Source organism: Vombatus ursinus, unplaced genomic scaffold (assembly GCF_900497805.2).
Source record: "Vombatus ursinus unplaced genomic scaffold, bare-nosed wombat genome assembly UNPS02011591.1, whole genome shotgun sequence".
Taxonomy (NCBI): domain Eukaryota; kingdom Metazoa; phylum Chordata; class Mammalia; order Diprotodontia; family Vombatidae; genus Vombatus; species Vombatus ursinus.
The window spans coordinates 2314307-2328226 of record NW_020951369.1 but is presented as its reverse complement, the minus strand read 5'-3'; the positions used below and the strand labels follow the sequence as shown (position 1 = coordinate 2328226).

Sequence of the window (13920 nt, the reverse complement as noted above, 5' to 3'; positions counted from 1 at the left end):
TTGGTACAGAGCTTAACACAGTAACAGGCACATAATAGACTGCTAGTAGATGTCAAATAATGGCTATGGACTGAAATGTGCTTGCATGGGTAAGTTTCTGAAATCAACTTTCTCCAAAATCATACATTTGGAAAATCTACACTGACACCAGGTTCCTTTGTTTCCAGAGAAAGATAAGTTATTTAACTCCTCAACCCTCTTCTCCCCCACATCTTTCTCTGCTTATTCATCCTCTCCCTTATCCCCATCCATCTGCCAAAAAAAAAAAGCCTCCAGGAGAGCACAAATGATGGAGAGGAGAGAACTAACAGTGTCAGTGTGTGTGAAGGGTGGCATAACAGGAGTACATATGACTGTAGTCAAATAAAGACATTAATTTTATACACATAGAAAATCTAAATTTATCCTACATCAAGTCTTTTAAATATTTAAAGTTACAGTAGACAATTAAAATGTATTGTAGAATGTGGTGGTGAAAGGAAGGATCAAGGAAAACAGAGATATCAGAAAATATGGAGAGATGTTTTTCTTTTGGGAAGAACAAGCAAGGCTTCATGGTGGAGATAACAGCTGAGCCATGCCTCTAATGAAAAGTATTTCTACCGAGATGAAAAGGGATTGCATTCCAGGCATGGGTGGAAACCTGCCCAAAGGCAGAGGCAGGACAGTGCAGGCTTAAATCAGATAACAGCCTGTAGGAAGTTTGGATGGAAGATAGGTTAAATCCACATAAGGTGAAATAAAATTTAAAGGTCAAGTTGAAGCAAGAATGTAAAGGGTATTAAAAGTCAGGCTAAGGAGGAACATGCATTTTGGCCTATAGGAAATTTCAAACTCAGGAAGTGACAGGTCAGACCTATGCATTTGGAAAGATTATTTTGGCATTTGTGTGAATGATGAACTAGAATGAGCCAGACTGGAAATACTTCCTCATTTGAGACAAAAACAAACAAACAAAGAAAAAAACTTTTGCTTTGTACTTCACTAGGATATATACTGATAATGTAAAGTAAGTGGAAGAATTGACATATCGGATCAGACTGATGGTATATCCAATCTTGTATTCTGTCTCTGACAAAGAATGGCTCCAAACTGGCATTTTATCTGAACATAAAGAGGAAGGTTGCTCTACTGTACACTGATGTCAAAAGGTTAGGGTTATTCTAATGACAAACTCTGTCTTCATTTAATAATCCATTTTGGATCCATCTCTGATGGAATTATAGCATGATTTCAGGTGTATTTCTTTTTTGAAATCTACACTTTCTGTGTGTATATTTCCTTTTACATTTTTTAAAGCTACTCACTTGAAGGAGAGGGCCTTATTGCTGAGAATTAGTCTGTGTTCACTTTACCCCTATGACTTAAGATTATATGAGATTACTTTTTTTTTACAATTTTTGTCTTTTCAAATGAAAAGTCACATGGTTTGTTCATCTTTTGTAGTTCCTTCATCTTCCTTTCTAGGGTTCCTCTACTTCCTTTTTCATTCTTTAGGTACAACAAACACAAAATGTGCAGGTTTTAATCCAACAGTCACATTATGGTTCTCTGTTTTATTTCCGTATTTTTAATATTATGCCAAGAAGTTCCACTTTATAGTGGTGCCATTCTTTGCTTATAATATTCTTTACATTGTTTGCCATTCATTGCTTTAAATAGATATATAAAATTACATTCTATAATGCTACACATATATTTATACCTACACACAGAAAGAGATTGATCTTTTATAAAGAGAAACAAACACAATGAATCAGAAAGGAATAGTCAAGAAATGACTGCATAAACTTCAAAGTATCTTAAGAACTATATTATGTAGGTATTTGAAGCTTCACAATTTAAAAAATCAATATTTTCTAATTTATACCCGTCATTAAAAATGAAATTCTCCCTATATTTTGTTATTAATGTAAAGCTGAATTTTTGTGGTCTAATCACATAAGACTGAGGTCTTAGTTAAATCATAGAAATTAGGTGTCAATGTTACTACAATTTGTATTTAGTGTCATACCTGAAGTCTTTATAGTTAATTAAGTAAAGAGTTATCACAATCAGTTTCTGCTTAGAATGAACAACTAGAAGAATATTCAAGGATCAACAGTTCAACTAAAAATAAATATAATTAGAAGTTTCAAATTGCAGTTCTTTATTAAGAAAAAAATAATCTTATGTTTCTACAAAGACATTGTTCTAGTTGAAATAACTTATTGTTTATAATATCTCTCCTTCAATTTCCCCCAGATTACTTTTGAGGAATGAACAATTTGTCCTCAATCAATTAGGCACTTAAAAAAATACTATTAGGCTACTAAGAGTGAATAGTAGATGGTATTTATAAAACAAACACTAAGAGATTCAAATATTACATAAAACTAAATATTATTTGGTTGGCACATGTCTATGCATATATGTGTACAAATGCATATATGTATACAAATTCATATATGTACACAAATATTTACTGTTATTGCTGCTGTTGTTACTATATTTTTTTGAGGAAAGGAGAGCTAACGGTTAGGCAAATATGTGAGGAGTTAGAAAATTGAGATTCTCATATTCTAGGGAATTATTTGTGGCAGGCCCCCTGGAATGGCTAAACATGTTGTTGTTGTTGTTGTTTTAAATGCTTCTTAGATGACATCTACATAACACCAGAACAAGTGATCAGTTTATTCAATTAAAAACAAAAAAGTCAAACTCCTTTGGAGAACAGGACAATGCTGGAAAACTTGAAAAGATTAATATGCTTTCCTTATGCCATTCTATTTGGACCTCCCCTTATGTACATAATCATATTCTAACTTGTATTTCAGTTGTGTTGACTCATTTTCCTTCCACACTATATGCCCCACAAAGGCAGTAACTGTATTTTTATAACCAGCACCTATGACATTTTTTTCCTTTAATAAATATTTACTGAATTGTCCCAATTTTCAAAGATGGAAAAGGTAGATTTCAGAAATTAAAGAGAACATCAAAGTTTTATAATGGTTCCCTGAACAGTTAATTTTGGAACACACAGAAAAGATAACATTGATAAATATATCAGCATGTCAGGCCAAACTAATCACATTTTATTTTTTAACAGCATCATTCAACCATGAGAAACAAAAATAGGAAACATGGTTTAGAGAAAAGAGGGTCAGCCTTAGAGTCAGGAAAATCTGAATTCAAATCCTGCCTCTGACACATACTAGTTGTGTGTCTCAAATAAGCCCATTCAACTCTCAATGCCCACAAATGACTCTCTAAACCTTCAAATTATAGTTAAATCACCAATCTGAATAAGTAAATGGAATTTCCACATTAGGAATTCCTCAAACCCCCCAAATTGTAGAAGCAGATTAAAAGAAAAAAAAGACTATTAGAAGAGTGGACTGCCATAGGCAGAGATTTTGGTAATGTACTTGACAAAGTTTCTCATGACAACTTGTTGGACAAGTTGGTAAAAAAAAAATTAAAAAGACTGCATAGTACCATACTTATCTTGTTTTTTGGATTATTTAAAATTATACCTATTTATTCATGAACATGGATATGAAGAGAGCTCACTACTGGAATGCCATCGACTCTGTCCTATTTAATGGTTTAATCAACAACTTAGAGGAAAACATGCTTATCAAATATGCAAATGACATAAAACTGGGAAGGAAAAATAACGTTATAAATAACAGAATAAACATTCAAAAATTTCATGAAATACTAGCTATATAATGTTTGTAATAAAACATTCAATAAAAAAGAATACCTAATAAATGTAGAAAAAAATTAAATTTTGTAGGTATTGTTGAGGGGATTAATTCATTTTAAAAAAAGATTTCACATATTTATATCCAATTCCAACCTTTTTCTTTTATGTTTAAATCTAGTGCTAAGCTACATGTTGTTTTTAAATGCAATTAATTTTTCTTCTTTGGCATTTATATAATTGTAATTCCATCTTTATAATTCTGTCACTAAATAGGTGTTTTTGTTAACCACAATAACTTCTAATACTTAAAGTATAAGAGATCAAAACATATAACCACAATATTTTTAAAAAGTAGCAAAAATTGTTAATAATAACCGGGACAAAATGATCAAATAATAATTTCTTGCTAATATTCAAAGAAATATGAATTAAGGTAACTTTAAGATACTGTCTCATATCTATCAAACTGACAAAAAAAACCAGGAAAAGAAAAAGAAAAGTAATACAACACAATGCAGGTAAAGAATTGGAGAAATAGGTATGCTCATTCATTTCTAGAGGAATGTGTCATTTTGGAGGGCCAACTGGAATTACATATCAAAAACTACTAAAATAATCATACCCTTTGACTCAGTAATTCCATTGTTGGAAATACACTTTGAAATTGTTATGCACACCACAAAAATGGTTAGCTATTCAATGATCTTCATAACACCATTATTTATAATTGGAAAAAAAAAGCCTAGCAATATCAATGCCCACTATGATGAAAATGGTTAAATAATTTGTGGTACATTAAAATAATGGAATATTATAATGTAGTTAATATAGATAAATATGAAGAATGTAAAGGGATATGGAAAAAATCTTTATGAAATGATGACTAAAAAAAAAAACCAGAACCAGTTCAGAATATATGCTATGACTGTGTCAAAGAAAACAGGATGGCAATGAATGGACAAAGAATTCTGATAGAGATTTAAGGGAGTAGTTGAAGAGAAATGAAATTTTATGCATTGTAATTAATTTATTTAGATGTAACAATTTGATTGGTTGTGCTCTTATTTAATCTTATGTTTATCATGACAATTTAAAAGTGTAATATGGCCAAGTGTAAGTCCTGTAGTTAAGTTCAACAAATAAAATGTCTAAGTACATGATAAAAGAGTCATTGCTTTGTATTTCTCATGAAAAAGAATCATATATTTTATTTGACTATGCTCAATAGGAATCTACAGTGTTCCATAGCTGCAAAAGTCTAATATCAATTCTGGGCAGTACTAAGAGTGATACTATACTCCTGAACAAGTGAAGTAATATCCTAGTGTACTCTGAATTATTACAATTGCATCATCAGGTGCATTGTTTTCAGCTCTGGGTACTACATTTTAAGAGACTGGTGATCAGCATACTGATTTGCTTGAAGAGTATGTTACATAAAGAACACTTCAATAAATTGGGAAAGTTTTTTCAGGAAATTAAAAAAAAATTATACAGGATACGATACACCAATATCTTATGAATCCCCGATTTCATTGGTATGAGTGTGATATTCCCTCCACTGATGCAGATCACAAGTCCTCTACAATTTAGGGAATAATTTTCAAGAGTTACTATATGTGATATATACATTACCTTGTAGGCAAACTGGAGATGATCCTTAGTATACTTAGCTATAACATTTTTGTACTGTTGTGTGTCACCAGGTTCATATTTGGAGGATTTATAGCTTAGTAGGATTTGTAAAACCTGTTTTCCACAGGTGTAGCCTTTAACAATCCAAAGAAATGTCCATGAGCAATGAGACATCAGAGTGGGGTTTTCATGGACACAGGAGAGGTGATAGCTACCTTCAAATATCTGAATGGCTGCTATATTGTGGAAAAGATTTATTATTTATTCTGTATAGCCAAAGACTTCAAAATGGTTATCAACTGGTTATATTAAACCAAATGGTTAAAACTACAGGAAAATGCAATTTAATATGACAAACATATTTCTGAGTGAATTTCACAAACATCCATTTAGGGATATGTAAAGCAGAGAAGTGGCATGGCATGGTAGATAGAGAGCCAACTCTGGAGCTAAGAAGACCTCAGTTCTAGTTCTGACTCTGATACATACTATGTGACCGAGGGTAAATCATTTAACTTCTTAATGCCCCCAGGTCACTCTCTAAGTCAATTATTTGTAGATGATTATCCAAAATTCAGTGATGGGGGGATTTCCATACTAGGTATTGCTTGCATTGATGGAATCACAGGTTTGGAGCCCCTGCCCCAAATATTTGCATGGTATTTCTAACTATTAATGCTGCCCAAAAGTGCAATGGAAATGGACTGCTTTGTGAAGTAGTGAGGTCCTTGTCAGTGGATGTGTTCAAACAGAAAATGGATAAACATCTGTCAGTGGTGTTATGGATGAGATTCCTGCATGAGGTAGCAGTTTAAATGGCCTCAAAGATGCCTTCCAACTTAAGATTTATGATTATATCATCATTTTCTTTTGACATCATCTAGACACAGCACTTTTTTTTTCATTTTGAAGCTCTCATCTTGGCATTAGGAATGAACAATCTTAGAATCACAAACTCCAAAATAAATATTATGGATTGTTGTTGAAATGCTGATGGATGATTTTGAAAATATGGGGTTTTTCTCTATTGAGCATTTGCTTCTCTCCCTAAACTCATCCATCACAATTAAAAGTTCTAGCTTCTCAATCCCAAATCCTTAACTCCCATAAGTATAGATGAATTTTCTGTCACTTTAGCTCAAATTCAGTCAACTTCATCGAAACTGAGCTGAAAGGAGGAATTAATCTTTTGATAAGACAATTCACCTTCCATGGGCTTCAGCACCTAATGTCTTTTCTAAATTTCCCCATTATCAGTAAGAAATATTTGTGTACCATCACAAACAACCATAGCCTTTGAAAATTCTTGCCATTAATTAGACTGGAACTTTTGCTTACATTTCATTTATACATATTAATACTATGCTGATTACACCAAAAGGTAATTATCAGGTGATGTATGTTCAGTTGTGATTTGTACTAAGTTTGTTGATGGGTCAGATACAGATGTTACTATCACAAGCAGATAAGGTCAAGAAAAAAAGTAATTCATCTAGAGTACATGAAAGACTCAATTAGAGATTTAAATGAAGACTCCATAGCTCTGCTGGAACTGCCCTATGGAAATGGCTATCAGTCTTCAGTACTACCATCTTCCTATCAAGCAGGAAGATGTGGCAGGTAGCTCAAAACTGCAGTAATGCTATATTATAGCATATTGCAGTTATGTTGCTCTTGTAAAATTGGCATAACATGAATATTTGAAAAAAGATATTAATTGACTTAAGGGATATAAAGATTAACTAAAGGCCCTTTGTCATGTTTAATGGTATATACCTTTTTTGTCTTTGTCTTATGTGTTCATGGAAAACTTGGAACATTTATAGTTGCATGCTTTGCAAGTTGGTGTAAAAATAATTGATCAATTTTCAAAATCTATCAAAGGAACTATATACATAAAGTATTCTTCACTTCCTACTAGTTAAATTGTGTATTATTTTAAAGCAAATCACTTCTGCTTTTCTTTGACCTTAAGGTTATAATTCACTATGTTTATTCATCACATAAGCACTGTTACATTGTCTATGAAACTGACATCTCTAGAGAATAGGAAACATCAATTTAAAAAAACACATCATAAAATAGAAATGATGAATATATTAATTTGTTCTTTGAAATATAACACTAAATTACATATGGGTGGAACTCAAATGGTTTTTAAAAGTAAAAACATACATTCAGCCTTTTTAATTGAAATGAGAATTTTATGCTATCTCTGATTCTTTCTCTAGAATGTTCATTGCACTTCAATTTTGAATATCAAGTTCCATTTATAGACATTTCTAAAGTAAATAGATTTTTTAAAAAATATCTGAAATCATAACTTAAGCTTCTTCAAGTCAATCAAACAAATATGTGGTGAATCTTGGTCTACTTAACTTTTCTTCTGAAAATCTCATGCTAATATTTTTTAGAAACCCATTGCACTGTGCCGTTAAGTACTTTACCTATAGGACCAAATATTTTAATTAACTACACATATCCCATTGCTAGAGTCCAATGGATATCTCCAAGGAAGTAACTCCCTATCTACTCAATGTTTTGTATATCTGCAAGCAAAGTTTCCACATTGCCAAAATTGATTCTGCCAAAAGACATCTCACTCAGATTTAAGAAGGAAAAAAAATAAGCAGACTCAGATGCAAAGGTTTTAACATTTTCCTAAAAACTACAGTATTTTTGAAATTTAAAAGGTGAAGGGGAATTTTTCCTTTACTTGCTTTTCCAAAGTATTCCAAATGGAAGACCATTTGATCAACTCCACACGGGCAGCTGAGATCAGCAGCAAGAAGCTCCCTCTTTCCACAGGTCAAGACATTGAAAGACTTTTTCCCCCCCTTCAAACCCCTGTTAGCAAGAACATAAACCTAAAGTGACACTTCGTCTAATTTGCCTTTGGCTTCCCTCCTGGCAGCAGCTGCTCTTTCAGAAAACTCGTTCTGCAGCATTAGCTTTCCTGTTTTGAAGCAGGTGGGTGACTATCAGCACTTCGGACAGCGGCTGTCCGAGCTACAAGTTTCGTTCCCTGGATTTCAATGTAGACCCCATTTCTAGAACACTGGCCCCCCCCAAAAACGAAGAACCAAGATGCCCGACTTGAAGTGAACATTGGGAACCATCTCCCCACATTCCACTTTCTTTCTTCCTCTTTGATCGAAAGCCCCTAAGATAGCTAATTAAGACAAACTGAAACTATCACATAACCTAGAAAGGTATCACAAGGGTTTCAAGTGGACGGTGGAATATAGTAGTTGAAAGGTGATTTTTAGGACCTGGAGTCGCTGCCAACTTAGAGCATTATCTGCTTGAAAAGTGAAGCTTCAGCACAAAGCCTGGCCCTAACCCCACCTACCTTGAGCTCTCAAAAGAGACCCAAACAGATCAGTCCACCCAGCAAGGAAAGGTATGGGGAAAGAGCCAAACAATAAGGAATATACGGAACAGAGCCAAAGCTCCCCTGTGGACCCTCTCAATCGGCCCAGAAAAAAAAAAGAAAAAGAAAAAGAAAAAGAAAAAAAGTGGTGGTAGAGGCCTCCAGCACATTGTTACCAGGGATGCGTTTGTTGAGGAAACGACTAGAGTGGGGAAGGTACTCACCATGTTGACTTCGGATACCATATCGATACTCGCGATATCAATGTTCATCCCAACACAGACTGGGGGACCTGCAAAAAACCAGAACAAAGTAAAAGCCCCCCGATGGTATTGCAGGACTGTATTGTTCCGAACCTCGGGATGGGGGCAGGGGAGGAGGCATATGAAGAATCCAGTTCCCACCCCAAAACCTGTTTCCCAGGGGAGTTTACAGACACCCCCCCCCACACACACACACAACACATACAAACATATACACACTTCATCTCCACTCTCATACCACTCCAGTACCCAAGGGTGGTTGATTAATCCCGCAGTAGCGGCGCAAGTACCACTTACCCCCAAAGTCGGGTCTTAGGCGAATGTCGTAGCCTTTCAATAGCTTGTCCACCGTCTCCTTCACGAAGGACATGTTTCCAGGATCGTTCACACTATGGAGTGGGGGTAGGAGGGTAGGGGGTGTTCATAGGAGAGTAGAGACACAAAGATCCCGGGTCAGGCTGCAGCTGTCATCCACCAGCACCCCAAATTCCTATCCCACCCCAAGACACGCACACATTGCCCTGCCATACACACTGGTTTCAGTTCTTCTTCCATCCCGGGAGCTTACCTTTGAGCGCAGCAAACCACCGCCACCAACACAGGGGCCGAAAAGATGCCGAAAAGCCTTCCTCCCGCGAAGCCCCACATCCCTCCGCCGCTCCCCGGAAGGGGGGAGGGGGGGCCCCGTCGCCGCCGCGACCCCGCTGCTGGTGCTGCTGCTGCCGCCGTCGCCGCCGCCGCTAACCGAGAGCGGAGGAGGAGGAGGAGGAGGAGCAGGAGGAGGAGGAGGAGGGAAAGGGGGAGGAGGACAAGACGGCTGCACCACGCACCCTGCTCTCCCCCCTCCTCTCAATCCTCCTCCCCTCCCCCCCGCAGGCACCGCGGCTACACGGACCCAGTCGCCCTCTCTTCCTTATTCTCCAACCCCACCCCCAGCTTGTCCGCTAATCCCCAGGGGGAGTGGAAGAGAAAGGAAGAGGGTGGGAGAAAAAAGGCTATCTGTAGCTCTAGGGTGCGGGAGGGGCTGAGATTGACTGTAGCCTTTGAAGAGCTTCGTGTCTCTACTACTGCTCAGGGGCTTGAGTAACGAAACCTGGTCACTACGGGCTCAGCAAAAGCATTTTCATCCTCTCAGTGGCTGAGGCAAGGGCGGTTGCCTCTGTAGCTGCACATCTGGCTTCGCCTTGGAAAGAGAGAGTCTCCCCGCTTTCACCTCTTCTGCCCAGTGGTTGCAACCGCCGCCGCCGCAGCAGCCATTGATATCGAGTCGTGACCAACACAGTACCTTGCTTCCTAGCCCCCGTATCCCATCCCCACTTCTGGTAGGCTCTGGACAAAGAGTCTGATACATAAAATAAATAAATAAATAAAGCTTAAAATCTGTTTCCAAAGCTTGTCCTTCCCCAACCTTTTTCTCTGCCTTCTTCCTCCCTGGTCTCTAAGCCCTTTGATTCTAAGACCCCCCCCTCCACTTCGTTCAGCGTTCGGTGTCCCCACAACAGCATCAACTCCGCCTTCTCAAGCTCACTAGGCAACAGGAACCATGGTCCCAATGGGCCAGCTCTTGTGAAGCTACAGGGAAGCCCTATTGTCTCATTCTTCCCTAGTCTTTCCCCCGCCCCAATCACAAAGGAGCCTTGAAGCTAGTAGCCGCCCATACATTGTTGGGGGTTGGGGGACAGGGAACTACTCCCCTTCCCCATCCCCCATCGGAGCTTCCGGAAGTGGACTACTGTCCAGGAGGGAATCCCCATCCCCACCCGATCGGTGCAAAGTCTCTAGATCGCAAGTGGAAAGAAAATCAGTCAGCACATTGGTAGGACAAGTGTAGAGTAAATGGAACATCATGCATCCTCTACCCCTCACTGACTGGGGTACACTTGGTCCTGTCCTCAACCGCCCCCCAAAAAATGTCAGTGGGGCAATAAGATAGTGAAACCAGTATCACTGTCCTCTAACCTTCTCACAGACCCCTCATCCAAAATTAGTCTCTTCTCCATTCTTCCTGTTTGACCGATGGACCAAAAAATCTTAAATGATGCCAAGATTCACCCACAGACATTAACGTGAATCTTTTTCCTAATACCGAGGCAAAAGATTGTACAATTTTCATGTTGCCAAGAAGAAATCTTGTCTGATTCTCTCTGTTCCATGTAGCCCTAGGGCAATGCAGCTAGTCAATGAATGTTTAATAATAGATTATAGCAATCCCACCCAGCTTCCCCCAGTATTGACTCTCTTTTCTTATAAAGCTTCAACTTTACTTTTTGAGACTATTATAAGCAAAGAATCTAAATTTGGGATCTTGTTCTCATGTTGGTGCTTCTCTGCATTAATTTTGAACCTTACTGACTGAAATCAACAATTGCATATCTGAAACAGGAAATGTAACCACATAAACTGAAAGGGTCACATTTAAATGGATGGAGATAGGTAAATGCATTCCTTTAATTATTTACTGGGTGGAGGGGGTGCATGCTCACAACTACCTCATGGCAATACTTATTTTTAAAATTCAAATGCATCTAATTACATCACTCAGATTCATTATTTCATCCATTTGTTTTATTTACATATGAATACTTTTAAGAAAATGACATCTTGGGATGCAGGGAAATATAAAATATAAATAAAATAGTTAATATTAATATTGGTTATGTTTAGCAAAATGTACACATATGCGCGTGTAGGTATATGTTTGTATGAGAGTCAACACAAATATCTAATGACTAGATGATATGTAAAAACTCTTTCATTTAAATTAAATTTCAATTGAGTGATAGAATCACAGTGCCACATTCTGTTCAGGTAAAGTTGTTTTAGAATATTCTGCTGCATTGATTAGGGATTATCCATGTTCCCCCTGTATCTATATTGTGCTAAATCATATACAAGTGCAATTCTTCAGAGACAATTCCAAATTAAGACAAGTCTTCCACTAGGCTGTGTAGATTTAGCAGTGAAAGATTTAAAAGGCAATGAACTAAAAACATCTCCAACTGTTCTCCCAAGTTTCCTGAAATTACTATCATATTAAATACCCCCATTCAACCATTATACCACATAATAAGAGGGCAATGCTTAATTTGTTAACACCTATGGAGAGGTTATATTGTCTGATTCCCATAATCATTGATCATTGACTCATAAGAAGCACAAGGTAGTTTATCTTTTGATAGGATGGTAGGATAGAGGGAAAGTGGCACTATAGTGATAATACCTAGGCAGTCAAGAGTCATCATAGCTTCACTGAATTTTCAGAATCACAGATTCTGAAAGCTTGACATAATCTCTACAGCTTTATGGTCCATCCTGTACCTAAAAGGAATCCCCACTTTAATATATCCAGCAAGTGGTCATTCAGTATTTGCTTGATTATGTGTATTGGATGGCAGATTGCCACCATCTAAGCCAGCCCATTACACTTTCAAAAGTTATAATTGTTATGTTTTTCCCCCTAATATCAAGACTAAATTTTTATCTTTAGAAATTCCAGGGGAAGGAGGTGGAGATGTAGGGGGAGAAAAAAATTGAAATCAAAAGCTTATGAAAGCGATGGTTGATAAATCAAAATAAATTAATTAAAAAAAAAGAAATTCCACATGCTACTCCTGGTTCTACTCTCTGAGACCAAATGAAACATGTCTAATCCCTCTTTTAATTGGTAGTCTTTCAAATACGTGAAGATTTTTTTTTAAATCTTGAGTATTTTCTCATATGGCATGATCTAAAAGGGCACTTCACCATCACAATTGACCTCCCCTGGATATGTTTCTTAAACTAAACACAGTATGTCAGTTATGGTTGAATAAGGGCCAAGTCAGAGGTATTACAGTATTCTGGTAACTATGTCTTACTTAAAATAGCCCAAGATTCATAGATTTTTTTTTCAGACAAAGTGTTGTCTAAGCCATGTTTCTTTCATCTTCTATTTGTAAAGATATTTTTTTTTAACCCAAGTATAGGAACATGCAGCCCAACTTCATGAATTGTCAGACAGTGCAATAGCTGGCCCTTCCACATTTGCATCAGCTACAGTGCATGAGATTTGTTCTTTCAGCTAAGTGTAAGGGAGGTGGATGCAAACCCTCCTTTCCCCAACTCAGATGATGTAGTGGCAGGACTTAGCCAAAGATGATGAAGTTTTAATATGGTAAGGAAGTATTTAACTATGAAATTGCAACCACACTTGGTAATCCTTTTAGAAGTTCCGAGCATCAGAGTCTGAAACAAATTAAGCATTCCCTTGGGGCCTCTTCATAGATAAACCCTGAAAAGTTTGAGGGAGTTTGATCTAGAGAACACTTTGTGGAGGAGACTTCTATATGGAGGGAAAAGAAGAGATTTATCTCACTTCTTCATCAACTACCTCCATCAGTGACTTGTGCAAAGGTAGATAATACACATCATTTTGGATTCAAGAAAATTCAAGGCACAACTGATGGAGCAAAGTAGAGTGCTCTGGACAGACACAGATATAGAGACATTCATTGGAGTGATCAAGCAGCTATGGACTCAAAAATAAGCCAACATTGGCAACAGAGAGTTAATTTTTAAAGACAGGTAACTGCTGGGAATCTAACTAGACAAATTGTCCAGCAGAGATACTGTATCCAAAGATGCAGTTGTAAGAACTCTGTAAAGAGAGGAAAGACTTCCTCTCCATGTAGACCCAGTTTTGAGTCACGTTAGTAAACATAACGTGTAGAAACATTATGTACTGTTTCCATTCTTCCCACAGATGTTATGAATATTTGTGAGAGAGTGTACCCCAGCTTTCCTTGGGAGAGAAATTTTGTAGCTGTTCCTAAGAGATTATTGTGTCTAGTGGATAATTATTAATGGGAGCACACTGATAGAAGTTCTTGAGCTATAATTTTAAGAGTATAGTTCCCCTCCAAAAATTAATTGTATAGCCCCATAAGGCACCCCCTCAAACTTAACATAGTATCCAA

At 37.0% G+C, this 13920-nt stretch overlaps 1 protein-coding gene across 3 annotated transcripts in view; it reads right to left on the bottom strand.

The window, feature by feature from the left end:
* GABRB3 (gamma-aminobutyric acid type A receptor beta3 subunit) overlaps positions 1-13528 on the bottom strand; it is a 247011-nt gene extending 233483 nt beyond the window's left edge. Inside the window, exons 1-4 of one of the 3 annotated variants that reach the window (XM_027856656.1) lie at positions 9869-9882; positions 9534-9590; positions 9263-9354; positions 8927-8994 (exon numbers count right to left, since the gene is read on the bottom strand). In XM_027856656.1, the coding sequence (XP_027712457.1) occupies positions 8927-8994; positions 9263-9335 (141 nt within the window). In that variant the 5' untranslated portion in view covers positions 9336-9354; positions 9534-9590; positions 9869-9882. Of the gene's footprint in view, positions 1-8926; positions 8995-9262; positions 9355-9533; positions 9614-9868; positions 9883-13505 lie in introns of those variants that run through there. The other 2 variants (XM_027856657.1, XM_027856655.1) reach the window with 2 other exon arrangements.
* Positions 13529-13920: the final 392 nt, after the last annotated feature.